Raw genomic sequence first — 16,413 nt, 5'->3', positions numbered from 1 at the left:
ATGGTCTAGCTCTTCATCAATATGTTGGTGGATCAAAAATTCTTAATCCTAAATTTAATTGGATCATGTGGGCATAATGGTATTTTTTTAGTGAGGCGTTAACACTGAAGTTTTTTTGTTTTTGTGGAAAATCCTCTTATACTTTTAAGCTGAGTTTGTGTAACTTACTTACAGATGAAATCTGTGCTGTATTGAAGCTGGACAACACTGTGGTTGGTCAAACTAGCTGGAAGCCTATTTCCAATCAGTCATGGGATCAGAAGTTTACACTGGAACTAGACAGGGTAAAGACACTGCTGTTTCCATTGATGGAGATTCAGTTCCATAGATTAATTTCATGCTTTTCTGTGTCTGTTCTTTTCAACTGTTATGAACCTATTCAGATTCCATGTATTAAGTATTCCTGTTCTTCATAGAAGCAATTCCATGGCATGAAGTGTTTTGTTCTTCTTTGAGTGCTTGCTCAGATCGATTCCAGTTAGCTGTGTGCGCTCCGCGTGCACGGTTCGTCGGAAGATTTTTCCCCTAGCAGTACCCATTGGGTTGGCTCTGGAGTCGCGCCTTCATGGTGCTGCATATAGGGCCCTGCCGACCCGCCGCCTCTCCAGTTCCATCTTACCATCAGTGGCGGTCGTAGGAACGTTTCATCTCTCACCTTCAACGAGCAATCCTCTAGCATATTTTCTGTAAATAGTTAAAGATTGTTGTACTTAGACACTGGACTTGGGGTACTGGTGGGTGTTTCCCTCCCCCACTTCCAGGACCCGGGGCATGTTCAGACCCAGGGATTTAAGCCATAAGAGGTTTGCCAGAAGCCTATCCCAAAGGGTGACCTGCACTCAGCTTGTCTAACGTGCTTGGGGGAGTCTCATCAAGCAGACAGGTGCAAGATCTGTAGAAGCTTTTGCCCCCACACAAAGAAGGAGAGAGATCACAGACTAAAGTTACTGCTAATGGAAGCAGCTCTCCGCCCTCAGTCTGAGTCAAGCTCCATGGATGCGGCACCGGGCTCCTCAGTGTCGGTGCACAGCATGCTGGTTTCGGTCTGGGAGATGCCGGAGAAGGACTCTGGGAGCAGAGACCCTCGGCACTGGCATTTCCTTGCGCCGAGCATAGCACGGGATCAGTCTCGGCATCTCTCACAGTCTCCTGTCCCAAAGAAGCAACACAGGAAGACTGATACCACTTAGTACTTAGGAAGACTTAGTACCACAGATGGTACTGTGACCAGTACCGGGACTGGCACTGAAGCGGACTCTGACTTGGGGCCGGAGCTGCAGCGTTTTGAGGAGCTGGATGGGCCGGAGGGCCCCTAATCATTGTCTCCAAATAAGGCGGTGACAGAGACATCCTCGAGGTCCCCCCCGTCCCGACAGCAGAGCCCACCTTGAACTTCTGAGGCGAGTTGCTCAGAACCTCGATGTACAGACGGAGGAGGTCACTGAGGTGTCAGGTCCAATAGTAGACATTTTATCCCTGGCAGGACCCACCAGGGTGGCCCTTCCCCTGGTAAAGACCATTCAGGAGAACACACAAACCCTGTGGCAAACACCATCGCCTCTGGCTCCTACAGCTAAGGGAGTCAAGAGAAAGTACTTTGTGCCCTCCAAGGACTATGAATACTTGTTTACCCACCTCCCGCTGGACTTATTGGTAGTGGCAGCTGTTAATGTGAGGGAAAGGCAAGGGCATCAAGGAACTACCCTTGGAGCTAAGGACGCAAAGAAGCTGGACCTCTTCGGGAGGAGGATATACTCCACTGGAGGGCTTCTGCTTTGGATTGCAAACCAGCAGGTGATCCTTATCTGATATAACTTCAAGTCTTGGGACACAATATCCAAATTCTCAGACCTTGTCCCGCCGGATTACAAACTGGAATTCTCTGCTCTTGTGGACGAGGACAAGTTGGTTGCCAGGACATTGCTGCAAGCAGCATTAGGCTCAGTGGACTCTGCAACATGGACGATGTCTTCGGGCATCACAGTACGCCATTGCTCATGGCTGCCGGCCTCCCTGGGGAGGTTCAACAGACAATTCAGGACCTACCGTTTGAGGGGGCCACGTTATTTTCAGAGAAAACAGACTCGAGACTCCACAGTCTGAAAGACTCCCACGACACTCTAAGATCGCTGGGTCTGCACACCTCTGCCATCCAACATAGATAGTTTAGGCTTCAACCCACAACACAACCATACCAGGGGCAGTTTAGGCAGGACCAGAACCGCCGGCATCCAAGAAACCAGAACCGCCGTCGCCAAACCCACGAATAACAGGGGGTCTGGGTCATCAGGCAGCCACCAGGCCGTAGGCAGGCTTTTTGAGGACGTGCCCGAGCGCGTTGTACCAACCTCTCGACTGGATCCTTCTTTCCCATTTTCGGAACGTCTATCCCATTTCTGCCAAGCGTGGTCCCAAATAATCTCAGACGATTGGGTCCTCTGCATGATAAAGATGGCATATTCTCTTCCATTTTCCCCGTTCCTCTTCAGGGACCTCTCTCACGAGCAACTTCTCATACAGGAGGTACAAACCCTCCTATCGGCGGGAGCTGTGGAGGAGGTTCCACCGGAGCTCAGGGGAAAGGAGTTTTACTCCAGGTATTTCCTAATACCGAAAGTAAAAGGGGATCTCGGGCCCATCTTGGACCTGCGCAGTCTGAACAGGTTCATAAAGAAACTAAAGTTTCAAATGGTCTCTTTGGCCACTATCATCCCGTCCCTGGATCCAGGAGATTGTTATGCCACCCTCGACTTGAAGGACACATATTTCCACATTTCCATAATCCTGCCCAACGGGCACTTCTTAAGGTTTTCAGTCGGGAGTTTCCACTACTAATTCACAGTGCTACATTTGGCCTATCTTCAGCACCTCGAGTGTTTACCAAATGTATGTCAGTCATGGCCCCTTTTCTGCGGAAAAGGCAGGTTCAGGTATTTCCTTACCTAGATGACTGGCTAGTCAAGGGCCGGTCCAGAACACAAGTGGATCAACATGTTTCCCTCATAAGATCCACCTTCAATGCATTGGGTCGCCTCCTAAACACTCAAAAGTCAACGCTCACCCCTACTCAGAGAATGGAGTTCATAGGGGCAGTGCTAGACTCAGCACAGGCCGCAGTGTTCTTGCCCCAATCCCGCTTCCAGGTCATTCACATCATACAGGACCTCAAACAATTCCCTATAACCACAGTAAAGAGTTGCTTAAAACTCCTGGGTCACATGGCATCTTGTATGTATGTAGTGCAACATGCAAGGCTCAGACTCAGACTTCTCCAAGCTTGGCTCGCATTGGTGTATCGACCAAGCAGGCACAGCGTAGACATGGTGGTTACCCTTCCACCAGATGTTCTCAGTTCTCTTCACTGGTGGCTCGACCTACACTTGGTGTGCGCAGGGGTTGTGTTTTCCAAACCCCGTCCATCCCTATGTCTGACAACTGGTGCCTCAGCCATGGGGTGGAGGGCACACCTTGGGAAGCGCAGAACTCAGGGCCTCTGGTCTCAGAAGAAACTGATGCTTCACATCAATGTAAGGTAGCTCAGGGTGGTCCAGCTGGCATGTCAGGCCTTTTGGCCTCTCTTAGAGGGCAAATGCATATCGGTCCTGACAGACAATTCAACAGTGATGTTTTATATCAACAGACTGGGGCGCATGCTCCTCACCCCTGTGTCAGGAAGCCCTCAAGCTCTGGGAGTTCTGCATAGCACACTCCATACTTTTGGAAGTGTCCTGTCTTCTAGGGTTGCAGAACAAACTAGCAGACCACCTCAGCAGGTCTTTCCACAACCATGAGTGGTCTATCCGCCCAGATGTGGTAAACAATATATTCTAGAGGTGGGGAGTTCCCCAGATTGATCTGTTCGCCACAAGGGCCAACAGGAAGTGCCTACAATTCTGCTCCTTCCTAAACCACAGCCTGGATTCGTTGGCGGACGCATTTTTCCTTCCATGGAAGGACTACGCATTCCCTCCCATACCACTGATTCACAAGGCCCTCCTCAAAATCTGGAGCGATGGATCCTTGGTGATCCTGGTGGCACTGGTCTGGCCACATCAGCATTGGTACACCATGCTACTGCAGCTATCGGTGGACACTCCAGTTGCTCTACCACTAGTTCTGGACCTCATCACTCAACAGCACGGAAGGCTTCCACACCCCGAATCTCGAGTCTGTATGGTTGAACCGGCTAGAGCATACATGCTGAGACCCCATTAGGGAGGTTCTTCTGGGTAGCAGAAAGCCTTCAACCAGAGCGACTTACCTAGCCAAGTGGAAGAGATTTGTGATTTAGTGCTCGCAGAGTCGTATCCCTCTAACACAATCGTCGGTCCCCTTTACCTTGGACTACCTCCTAAAGTTGAAACAGCAGGGCTTGTCTCACTCCTCGATAAAGATTCACCTGGCTGCCATCTCAGCTTTTCACTCTGGAGAGCATGGACACACCATTTTCACTAACGAAATGGTCGGCAGTTCCTCAAGGGATTAGACAGATTATATCCTTCTATTCTTCTTCGAGTGGTGTCCCTGTGGGTGCTCCACTCTAGGTGTCCCTGCGCAGGAGATTTCTCGCAGCAGTACGCAGTCGGGGGAAGGGCGCGCACAGGAGTCGTCTCGTGCAGCTGTTGGCACTTCCTGTAGCGCACGCTCCCCTGACCGTCCCTCAGTTCCTTCTCAACCAATCTCGGCTGCAGACGGGGCTCCGCGGCTGTGCTCTCTTTGATACTTTCTGGGGGAGGTGAAGTTACAAGTTACATAGGAACTTTTTTAGTCTATATTTAGTTACATTGTTTAGTTACTCTTTGTGTATACATAGTTACATAGTTTCCTTAGTTCTCTTAGAGGTTTTTCTTCAAAAAAAAAAAAAAAGAGAGAGAAGAAAGAAGATGACTTTTTTTCTCTCCTTTACTCCCCGTTTGGAAACAGTTTCTACAGTTTACCATTACAATTAACCCTCATCTCTCAAGAGGTGGGAGAGGCCTAGCTGCAGTCATGCCGGGCTCCACAGAATTTAAAAAGTGTGACTCCTGACATGAACTGATGCCAGTCTCTGAAGGCCACACATCCTGCATTTGCTGTCTGGGAGAAACTCATATCTCCCAGAAATGCATACATTGCACCAACTTAACAACAAGGGCAAGACGTGACGGGGATCTCTGCTTGAAAATGCTTCTGCTGGAGAAATCCCTCCAACCTCCGCAAGAGATGTCCTCTGGGGAGTCTCATAAACGGAGATCCCTGAGCTCTGATAAGGCTCTGACTTCCAAAACTGTCAGGAAGGGAGCCTCAACCTCTCCAGCAAGGGTTTCTCACAAAAAGAGAGCTTCTCCAGTGAGGTCTTCACCCTCAGTGCTCCATTCATTCAGAGCGAACATTTACAAGGCACCAGGCTCCTCCGGCACCATCCCTCAGTGGACCCCTGCTAAGCCCCAACGCGCAGCACCGGAGTTGAGACATCAAGTCTCCTTCACAGCACCGAGTACCCCAGTGCAGAGTGTGACAAAGGCAGCGGCACTGCTATCAATGCTGCTGCCACCGGCACTGACTCAAGACTTGCTGCTGCCTAACGAGCCGAATCCAGCACTGGTCCGCGCTCCAACGGTTGACTGCAACCCCAAGGCGGGACCAGTGCAACTCCTGCATCCTGCTGACATACCAGTCTCTTTGGACCGCAGTCACTGCTGCTTGGCACTGAACACTGCCCGAGCTACATAGCACGGTACCATCCTTCGTCTCCTGCACCACTCTCCATGCATAGTGGTGAGGAAGGAGACGTGCAGGACAATGGCTTCTCCTCTCAATGTTCATCCCCATCACAGAGGAGACCTACGTGGAACGCAGTGAAGCCTAAGCCTCATCCGTCTGAGCATTCACAGCCCTAGCCTTACCCATTACCTCCTTACCCCATGCAATGGCCACAATGGGGTCCTCGGCCCACATACCAGAACCCCTATTCTGGTCCCCCATTCCCAGCAACAAGAGGTTCCAGAGTACACCTATCATTACCACACAGAGAAACCTCTGACCCCCCTGAGACAGAGATAGAAGAGGAAGGGATACTATCTGAGGCAGACCTCGATGATTCACCACCTGCCCCGCACTCATCTTCTGCACCAGATGAAGCAGTGATGCCATCTACCCCTACAACACCAGATGACCTGAAACAGTTCCAAGAACTCTTCGAAAGAGTAGCAAGCAGCCAAGAAATTGCCTTACATGAGGTGCAGGAGAAACAACATAAGTTGTTTAAAAATCTTACAACCGACATCATCGACCAAGGATGAGCCCTCCCCATGGATGAGGCTATAATGGAGTCTGCGGAGGTAATATGGCAAACACCAGCATCGGCACCACCCACCAACAAAAGGGCTGACAGAAAATACTTTGTTCCAGCCAAAGGTATGGAATTTTTGTTTTCACACCCTCAAGCCTGTTCTCTGGTAGTAGAGGCTGCTAATCATCGCAGTAAAACAGCCTCATTTCTGCTCCTCACTGCAAGATAAAGAACACAAGAGACTGGACCTCTTTGGGCGGAAAGTTTATTTGTCAGCCACCCTTCTGCTTAGAGTTGCCAACTATGCTGCTCTACTAGCAAACTACGACTACTCTAACTATAGTAAAATACAAGAGCTTGTGGAGGACCTCCCCGAGCATAAATGTCCTCAATGCTATTATCAGCGAGGATCAGTTAATAGCCCGCATAGCGCTGCAAGCCTCAATGTAGCAGACACAGCTGCCTGAACAATCTCAACAGCTGTGGTTATGAGAAGAACATCATGGTTGCAGGCTTCAGGAAGTCCAAAAGAACTACAGCTAAAAGTGGAGGACCTCCCCTTCGATAGGAATAAACTATTCTCGTCTCAAACAGACGACGTCCTCCCTACCACGAAGGCCTCCTGAGCGACGCTGAGTACGCTAGGCATACACCCACCGCCTGACAAACGCCCTCCCTTTACACAGTACCAGAGGTCACGAGACACCTCGTTTAACCATCAACAACCACGATATTTCACGCAGAACAGATCCAAATAATGGGCTCAGAGACAACGAGTTCCACAGAACCAAGCCTCGTCCACCCGTCCATCTACATCTGAGCCACAATTTTGAAGTCTTGGTCGAGGGTATGCATGACCTCCTCACACCTCTAGCGCCAATAGATACCCCATCTCACAATTTTGGTCACCACCTATGCCCATTTTACCATGCCTGGGCTGTGATAACCACAGATGAATGGGTTTTGGAGATCATATAATCTGGCTACACCATACCTTTTACAGCTATCGCCGCTTGCCCCCTTCCCCATCCCTCTTCAGGGACCCCTCTCACGAGCACCGTCTGCAACAGGAAGTAGACCACCTCCCACTGCTGGGTGCTGTAGAACCAGTGCCACATCAATAGCGAGGGAGGGGTTTTTATACCAAATGTTTCCTGACAGAGAAGAAAGGAGGGGGATGGAGACTAATCTTAGATCTCCGAAAACTCAACACGTTTGTATGCAACCACAGGTTCAAAATGGTCACTCTGGCCACAATAATCCCAGCGCTAGATGGGGGGGACTGGTTTGCAGCCCTTGACCTCCAAGATGCATACTTCCATATTACCATGCATCCTGCCCACAGACCGTTCCTGAGGTTCACAGTAGGACCCAACCACTACCAATACAGGGTCCTTCCCTTCGGACTGTCCACTGCTCCCTGCGTGGTCTCAAAAACGCTCACTGTAGTAGCAGCACATTTACGATGCAAAGAAGTCATAATCTTCCCCAGTTTGGACGATTGCCTTCTCAAGGGAGCCAACCGGCAAGAAACGGCAGGCATGCTGCAGACAACAATAGACCTGTTTCACCAGCGAGGCCTACAGATAAATGAAAAGAAATCCACCCTGGAACCAACCCAGCAATTGGAGTTTATCGGAGCCGACCTAGAGTCCATACAAGCCAAGGCAATATTGCCAAACCACAGATTCACTACATTGACCAGTCTTATTTCCACAGTGACCATCAGCCCACAAACTGCAGTGAGGACATGCCTTCAGATTTTGGGACATATGGCAGCTATGACTTTCGTAGTAAAGTATGCCAGACTCCATATGCGCTGTCTGCAGCACTGGTTGAGCACAGTCTATGCACTGCAGTACTGGTTGAGCACAGCAAACACTCTCTCAACAGAAGTGTGACACTACCACCAAGGGTTATCCTCTCCCTGCAATGGTGGACACAGCCAGGGAATGTATGCTCCGGGATTCCCTTTCAGCAAGACCCCCATCAGTGACTATTACAACAGATGCCTCCCTGGTAGGTTGGAGCTCCCACTTGGGTCACCACAGTGTACAAGGCAAGTGGTCTGTGACAGAAACCTGACTACATATCAATCTCCTGGAACTCCGCGTGGTACACAATGCATGCCTCCCGCTCATACGAGAAAACTCAATCTCTGTTCTCACTGACAATGTGGCATGCATGTTTTACATCAGTCGCCAAGGAGGAGCCAGGTCTCACTCGCTATGCATAGAAGCCATGAATTTATGGAACTTCTGCATTTGCAACAATATAAACATCATAGCATCATACCTACCAGGGTGCTAAAACACTACAGCCAACAACCTCAGCAGGCACTTCTCACAAGAACACGAGTGGGAAATCCACGACAGTGTTCTCGACACAATATTACAAAAATGGGGTCACCCAGTAATCGACCGTTTTGCCTCAGTGACAAATCACAAATGTCCACTGTTTTGCTTCAGGGCAGGCCTAGCACCGGGGTTGTTAGGGGATGCTTTCCTCATCCCGTGGAACGCGTCACTCACGTACGCCTTTCCGCCGATACCCCTGATCCCACAGGTCATCCGCAAGATACGACTCAACAGAGCATACATCATTCTCATTCTCCCCACATGGCCCAGACAGACTTGGTTTCCTTACCTCTCACGTCAAGCAGTCTGCGCCCCACAGCTGCTGCCTTTCTGGACAGGCCTCCTGTTCCAGAACAAGGGCCTGACGCTCCATCCAGACCCAGCGAAATTCCATCTCAAAGCGTGGCTCCTCTCTGGTTCCAACATGGGGAATTGAACTGTTCGTAGAAAGTAAAACAGGTATTAATAAATAGCCGTCCCCTCATCACTGGAAATACTTATCACCAAAAGATTCTCCCTTTGGGGCGCCTTGATTGCATCCAGCTGTTTTTGCTGACACCATCTATGATCCTAGACTACCTACTAGAACTGAAGGGAACAGGGTTAGCTGAAAGCTCTATTAAAGTCCACCTCGCTGCCGTTATGGCCCTCCATGAACAGATAGAAGGGGCTTTGATATTCGCTCACCCAGTTACACACTTTCTAGCAGGTATACAGAACATGAACCCAGAAGTACGCCAACCTGCATCACCATGGGATCACAATCTTGTACTCAAATGTCTCACAAGACCTCCCTTCGAACCTCTAGCAACCTGCTTGCTCCTTCATATGTCAATGAAGGTCGCATTCCTAGTGGCAATCACGTCTGCCAGATGTGTCAGTGAAATAGGAGCACTGGTGGCTGAACCACCGTACACTGTATTTACCAAAGACAAAATTATGTTACATCCTCACCCAAAATTCTTGCCCAAAGGGGCTACACATTTTCGTATTAACTAAACCATACATTTATCTGCCTTCTATCCCAAGCCACATAATGACTCTCAAAGTAACATTGCACATGCTAGATGTCAGATGGGCCGTAGCCTTCTACTTGGACAGAACTAAACCATTCACAAGTCACCAAGACTATTCGTCTCTACAGCAGAGCGCTCCAAGGGCTCTGCAATATCGACCCAAAGACTCTACCTGTATTCAAACTTGCTACCACCTGCATCACAAAGAACCCCCCACGGGCATCAGATCCCACTCAACGCGAGCCATGGCAACATCGATTGCATTCTTGAACAATGTCCCCTTAATAGATATTTGTAGAGCTGCAACCTGGTCATTGGAGCACACTTTTGCAAAGCATTACGCTATCACCCAAGGCCTTGACTCAGACTCTATCATTGGCCTTATAGTGCTCTCATCACAAACTTATATTTTACTCCAAACACCTACCATCCCTGATGGGGTACTATAAGCACCTAGAGTAGAGCACCCACAGGGACACCACTCAAAAAAGAAGTTGTTACTCACCTTGTGCAGTAACGACGGTTCTTCGAGCTGTGTGTCGCTGTGGATGCTCCACTACCCACCCTCCTCCCCTCTACTTCGGAGTTCACACAGCCGAGCTCTGTGGTAGAGGAGGGACGGTCGGCGGAGCGCACGCTACAGGAGGTGTCAATGGCTGCACGAGATGACGCCTGTGCGCGCCCTTCCCCCGACCAAGTACTGCTGCAAGAAATTTCTGGTGCAGGGACGCACCGACGCCTAGAGTGGAGCACCCACAGGGACACACATCTCGAAGAACCATCGTTACTGCACAAGATGAGTATCTTCTTCTTCTCCAGCCCACCCCCTCTTAGGACCTTAACTTGGTACTCTCGAGGCTGATGGGGGCCCCCATTTGAGCCCCTAGCTACATGCTCACTCCTCTGTCTTTCCTACAAGGTGGACTTTTTGGTTGCAATAACATCAGTTAGAAGGGTGTCCGAGCTCAAAGATCTCACTTCGGACTCTCCGTATACCATTTTCTACAAAAATAAGGTGCAACTGCTACCCCATCCAGTGTTCTTCCCAAAGGTGGTCTCGAGTTTCCGCGCCAGTCAAGACATATTCTTTCCAGTCTTTTTCCTGAAACCCTATGCCAATAGCTGCGAGCAGAGACTCCATTCCCTGGATGTGTGGTGTGCACTGGCTTTTTATATTGAATGAACTAAGCCATTCCATAAATCAAACCAGCTGTTTGTTGCTGTGGCAGACAGGATGAAAGGACCCCCCAGTGTTCACGCAAAGGATATTGTCGTGGATCACATCCGTATCTGGGTGTGTTATAACCTCACTAAGGTTGCTGCCCCCACTCTGACTGCACACTCCACCATAGCTCAGGCGTCTTCGGTGGCCTTCCTGGCCCAGGTACCAATCCAGGCGACATGCAGAGCGGCTACATGGTCTTCGGTCCACACTGTCACTTCACATTATGCCAGCACTCCAGGGATGATGCAGCATTCGGCAGGTGGCTGTGTGCTTCAATCAGCAATTCCATAAACTCCGACCCCACCGCCTAGGTAAGCCTTGGGAATCACCTAATTGGAATCAATATAGCAAGCATTCAAAGAAAAAACAGTTACTCACCTTCTCATAACTTGTTCTTGGAGATGTGTTGCTCATATCCATTCCAAACCCACCCGCCTTCCCCTCTGTCAGAGTATCCAGCAAGAAGGAACTGGAGAGGCGGTGGGTTGGCAGGGCCCGATATGCGGTGCCATGAAGGTGCGACTCCAGGGCGCTCCAGAGGCAACCTGACAGGTACTGCTAAAGGAAAAACCTTCCAGTGAACTGTGTACATGGCACGCACACACCTAATTGGAATAGATATGAGCAACACGTCTCGAGGAACAAGAGTTACAAGAAGGCTAGTAACTGTTTTTTACAGAGAGTTAACGTTCTAGTAATCTCAGCTCTGATGATCTAGCTCAAATCTAGTATGGTCTCAGGTGTAAAAAAAAAAAAAAAAAAAAAAAATGTAGCCTCATCCTAGCCCAAAGTGATGGCTCTCTTGCTTAGATCTTACACAATTTGCAAAAACTGAACAAGACTGATAATTTTGTTCGACATGTCTTGGACCGTAAAGCAGGTGTTTTAGAATACAGTTCAGATGTGGAAACTTGCATAATGTTTGTCCATGTTCTGTCTAAAAGTAGACAGAGTTGGTAATTCCATATCTTCATGAATATAGTCAGAATTCACACAAATTGGTGAAAGCACTTGTAAAGTTTCAGAAGAACTTTCTCTTACATGTAATCCTTAGGAAACAAGTATTGAACAGGACTGCACTCTAGCATTTCTTTACCCTTTCTTTTTGTCCATTTAATGTTGCTGAGGCCTAATTAAGCTTTATTTTGTCCTTGCGTCTCTGTGGTTTTATGTGTATATATATATCAAGACTTTTTCTAAAAAAAATCCTAACGTTAGGCTCCTAAATAAATAGGGGTTAATTTTCAGATTGATTTGCGTCAAACGTTCTATCTGAGATGTATTCCAAAGGGGGTCCCCAGTTTTGCTGATTTGTGGTTCCCCCTCCCTGAAGCTAAAAGCGAATTCCTTCCTTTTAGGAAACAAGCAGATTTGCCCCCATTGGAACAATCCAGACTGCATACTCTGAAAACAGAAGTAGTATGGGATATATGTGGGGCCCTGTGGTCTTGGTTACCAAAAGTCATATTTAGCCTTGAGAATAAACACCACTAATCATCATCCCCTTGTATTTACATGTCTTCTCCCTCTTCCATTGTTGCTTTTAGAACATAGCTACCATTGTTTATTTCAGTTTATTACTGTACACCAGTTTGTCCTGCTGTCCATTGCTATAACTAATTCCATAAAGTGTTGTGATTATTTTGTAAAGTATTACTCTTTATTTTTGGTAGCATCTTTCATAAGTATATAGGGTTGAAAAAATTACCGAAATTGGGGTTTTACATAGCAAGATATATCAACAGTTCCAGTTAGTTGAAAAACTTAGATTTTACCCCCTGTGAGCTACAGAATGCTTTGCAAACGCATATCTGGTTCTAGAGTTACTATACAGAATTGCTCAAATGACCACAGGCCACCTAGCGACTGAGATGTAATATACTGGGTATTTGTGGATGGCAGTTAGTGTCTGTAAATTTTTTTCTGAAATTATAATTTATACAAAGTATGTAAATGTTTTAAACTGTCCCACAAATAGCATATATATAAAACAAACTATTTTTACACATGATTGACTCTTGCTTTTGAATTACTCCTAACAATTAGCCTTTGTAACAGTGGTGAACTTTCTTCTTCTTCTTCTTCACCTTCATCTTGACCAAAAGCCCTATCTGCCTGGAAAGACCTTATACAAGGGCCCCCTTCAACTGTTGGTATAGCCCTATGTTCAGGCATCAGTGAAGATTTGGCTTGATACCACCAAAACCAGCACGGTACCCACTTTGGCACTGGCAATCACACTGACATGGATACTTTTCCTGTCAAAGGAGATACCTTCCTTGGAGCAGACAGCTTTCCCAGGCTTAGCCTCATTTCTGGCACTGCTGCCTTTGAGGACAGCCATGTCCGAGCTGGAATAGCTGTGACTAACAACTGTCAGCACCAGGATCTTGGCTGCCTCAAGAAGAGTGGCATGCTTATGATGACTCGGAGGAGGCTCCTTCAGGGAAAATGGAGGAGTCCCCCATAAGGAACTATACCAACAGTGCATCCCCTGATGGATAAATTGGGACTTTGTTCATCAGGAGTAGAGATGGACTGAAGCGGTTTCAAGAGCTGATGGAGAAAATGGCTGACACTCTAGCTTCAGACAGGTTTCAGCACCAGATGCATCTGATTCTCTTTTGACATCATGGAATGGCAGACAAAAGACAATGTCACATTTCCTATTTTTCCATGACTGCTCAATCCAGTGAAGGACATTTGGCTCTCTGCCTTCATTCCCAGTATCGAAAAGAGCTAATCTTGTATGTTTTGTGCTCTCAAGGGACGCTAGTTTTGTTTCAACATCCCTCTGCAGATTCCATGCAGGTCTCTGCAGCCCTAGAGTTATCTAAAAATAACAAGGGGTCCCTGTCTGCACCCTTGGACGGAGAGGAGCATAGACTGGATGCTGTTGGGAGGAAAGCCTATTATTCCACCTCTTTGGGTTTACAAATGGCAAATTACCAAGATGTCATCATGTCCAGATACAACTACCCTATGGGACTCCTAGACTTCCATCTGTCACTTTATATCTTTGTCCTGTTTTCTTCCCCTAACCCCATGTTCACCAAGGCGAGTCCCACTTGCACCCCTTAACACATAAAAAGAGCAGTGTGCTATTACCTAGAGAGTATTAAGTCTTTCCCAAAATCAAACAGATTTGTTACCTGTGGAGAAAGGGGGAACCTAGTAATAAGCAGATTCTTTGAGACTGGATTAAGGGGTGTATTGAGTAATGTTACTTCTTTGCCAGGAAACCAGTGCCTCTTGACTTGAAGGTATTCTACTAAGGCTACACCTGCCTTTGTAGCTTGTCTGAGACAGGTGCCTGTTGAAAAGATTTGCAAATCAGCAACATAGAGTTCTGATGAAAAGCAATGTTTACTTAAATAAAGTATGGACTTGGCATTGCAGTCCAGTGATCAATCTGGTAAAGTGGTGGAGCAGTCCATTTTTGCCTAGATCTCCTCACCCACCATCCTCTGATGGGGACACTGCTTGCTAATCATCCATAAGTGGGAATGCACAGAGACACTAGAAGAAAAAAGAATGGTTATTTAGTGGTAACTATTATTCTTCAAGAGTTGCCCGTACGTTCACACTGTGCACCCAGCTTCATCTCTGCCTTGGAGGCTAAGGAGGAGAAACTGAGGTGCCTTAGGGTGGAAGGGAGGGAGGGTGCACTCCTTTATGTAAACCAATCCAGTTACATCATCGTAATGTGAGAGTGCTCTTGCATCCCCAGCTTTTGAATACAGATCTCCACCTCAACACTAGAGGAGCTAGATCCCGTAAGTATGACTGCACAGAGGCAACTAGTAAGTAACACTTCTTTTTGTTTCTTTACTGTCGTAGTCACGTGAATTAGAAATTTCAGTTTATTGGCGTGATTGGAGGTCTCTGTGCGCAGTGAAGTTTCTGAGATTAGAAGATTTCTTAGACAACCAGCGACATGGCATGTGTCTCTATCTTGAACCACAGGGTACTCTATTTGCAGAGGTAAGAGCACTTAATGCAAAAACTCAATCACATTTGAAATAATTAAATTGCAGAATATTTTAAATCGCTTTTAATAAACTCTTAATAATGCATTATATTCTGAAAGTGGAATTGTAATATACAAATTATCTGAACTGCAGGTTACATTTTTTAATCCAGTTATTGAAAGAAGACCAAAACTCCAGAGACAAAAGAAAATTTTTTCAAAACAACAAGGTAACAATTTATTAGGAATTAAAATTAAATTATAAAGCTAAAAATGTAGTACAGATTTGCATGTTTTTATGTAGTCCTAAAATGTAATTGCAGATAAAATTGGTGATAGTTAAATCTTTAATATTACATTCAACAGTGTTTGTTTAGAATTGTATATTATACAGTAGCATTTAATGGTGGATCATTGAAAATTGCTAAGGAACATGACAAATTCAGTTTGTTCTCCATAAATTATAAACTGATGAATTTTAATTATAGCTTTTGGTAATAGGTAAAGAAATTACTTGTGCTCTATTTTCTTTATTCACAATATCTACAGGCAAAACGTTTCTCAGAGCTCCTCAAATGAATATTAATATTGCCACTTGGGGAAGGCTGGTGAGAAGAGCTATTCCTACAGTAAATCATTCTGGTACCTTCAGCCCTCAAGTTTCTGTGCCTACTACAGTGCCAGTGGTTGATACATGCATTCCTGAACTAGCACGGTCAGCTAGGTAAATGCCTAAGATTTTGAAGCCAGATTTACGTACAAAAGTAATGGTGCAATTCTTATTTACTCGTGTAAATGAAAAAAATCTTCCTTATTTAGTCTACAGAATTTAAAACCTCAACATTTTCTAGTTGGACAGCCATTTGTTGTATTTATTTAAAAAAGGAAAAAGTAAGATGTTCTAAAACCATATTTCAGAGTAACAGCTCATGCTCAAATAAATTGGTTAGTCTCTAAGGTGCCACAAGTACTCCTTTTCTTAAAACCATATTGAAACAGGTTTTTCTTAAGTATTTTTAATACTAGTAAAACAGTCTCCATTGTACTCTGAGTGTGTTTGTTTTTCTGTAAGTGACTCTCCTGTAGCCAAATTGGACTTTGAACTTGAACCTGAACCTCCGCCTGCTCCACCCCGTGCATCGTCCCTTGGAGAAATATGTGACTCTTCATCTGAGAAAAAGGGACCGGATACACCCGTTCAGGCAGGACATTTAAACTAGTCATAAAGTGTTGCACAGCATGTCACATTTTTAATCAAATATTTAATATTTGTGTTACAACATTTGTAGTTACAATGCATTTATTTCCTTCTATTTTAAATAGAGAATGCTACAATTTGTGTGTGTGAAATTTTATCAAATTGTACACAATTACACATGGTATGTTATAATCCTGGCTATAGAGATTGGCCTTTTTCCGTGGTTTTTAAGTGTTTAAGTCACACTGTTTTCCTACTGGTAGCTTTATAGGCCCAAAAACCAACTCCTGCAATTTATAGAGAAGTGTGTGTTAGTATTCACAAAGAGTGGAATGACTTTAGAAGAATAGGATTTAACAGAGGCCTGTCAGTAAAT

At 46.3% G+C, this 16,413-nt stretch overlaps 1 protein-coding gene across 5 annotated transcripts in view; it reads left to right on the top strand.

The window, feature by feature from the left end:
* Positions 1-16,413, top strand: part of PKN2 (protein kinase N2) — a 139,280-nt gene that overhangs the window by 88,380 nt on the left and 34,487 nt on the right. For all 5 annotated transcript variants that reach the window (XR_013346846.1, XM_077823996.1, XM_077823997.1 and 2 more), the window contains 5 exons: positions 175-284; positions 14,710-14,853; positions 14,994-15,069; positions 15,389-15,563; positions 15,912-16,041. Coding sequence is in view for 4 of the 5 variants with exons in the window: in XM_077823996.1 (XP_077680122.1) it covers positions 175-284; positions 14,710-14,853; positions 14,994-15,069; positions 15,389-15,563; positions 15,912-16,041 (635 nt within the window). In the remaining variant the exon portion in view is untranslated. The remainder of the gene's footprint in view (positions 1-174; positions 285-14,709; positions 14,854-14,993; positions 15,070-15,388; positions 15,564-15,911; positions 16,042-16,413) is intronic.

Source organism: Eretmochelys imbricata, chromosome 8 (genome assembly GCF_965152235.1).
Source record: "Eretmochelys imbricata isolate rEreImb1 chromosome 8, rEreImb1.hap1, whole genome shotgun sequence".
In the NCBI taxonomy this organism is placed as follows: Eukaryota; Metazoa; Chordata; order Testudines; family Cheloniidae; genus Eretmochelys; species Eretmochelys imbricata.
This window is presented reverse-complemented; position numbering and strand designations above follow the sequence as displayed.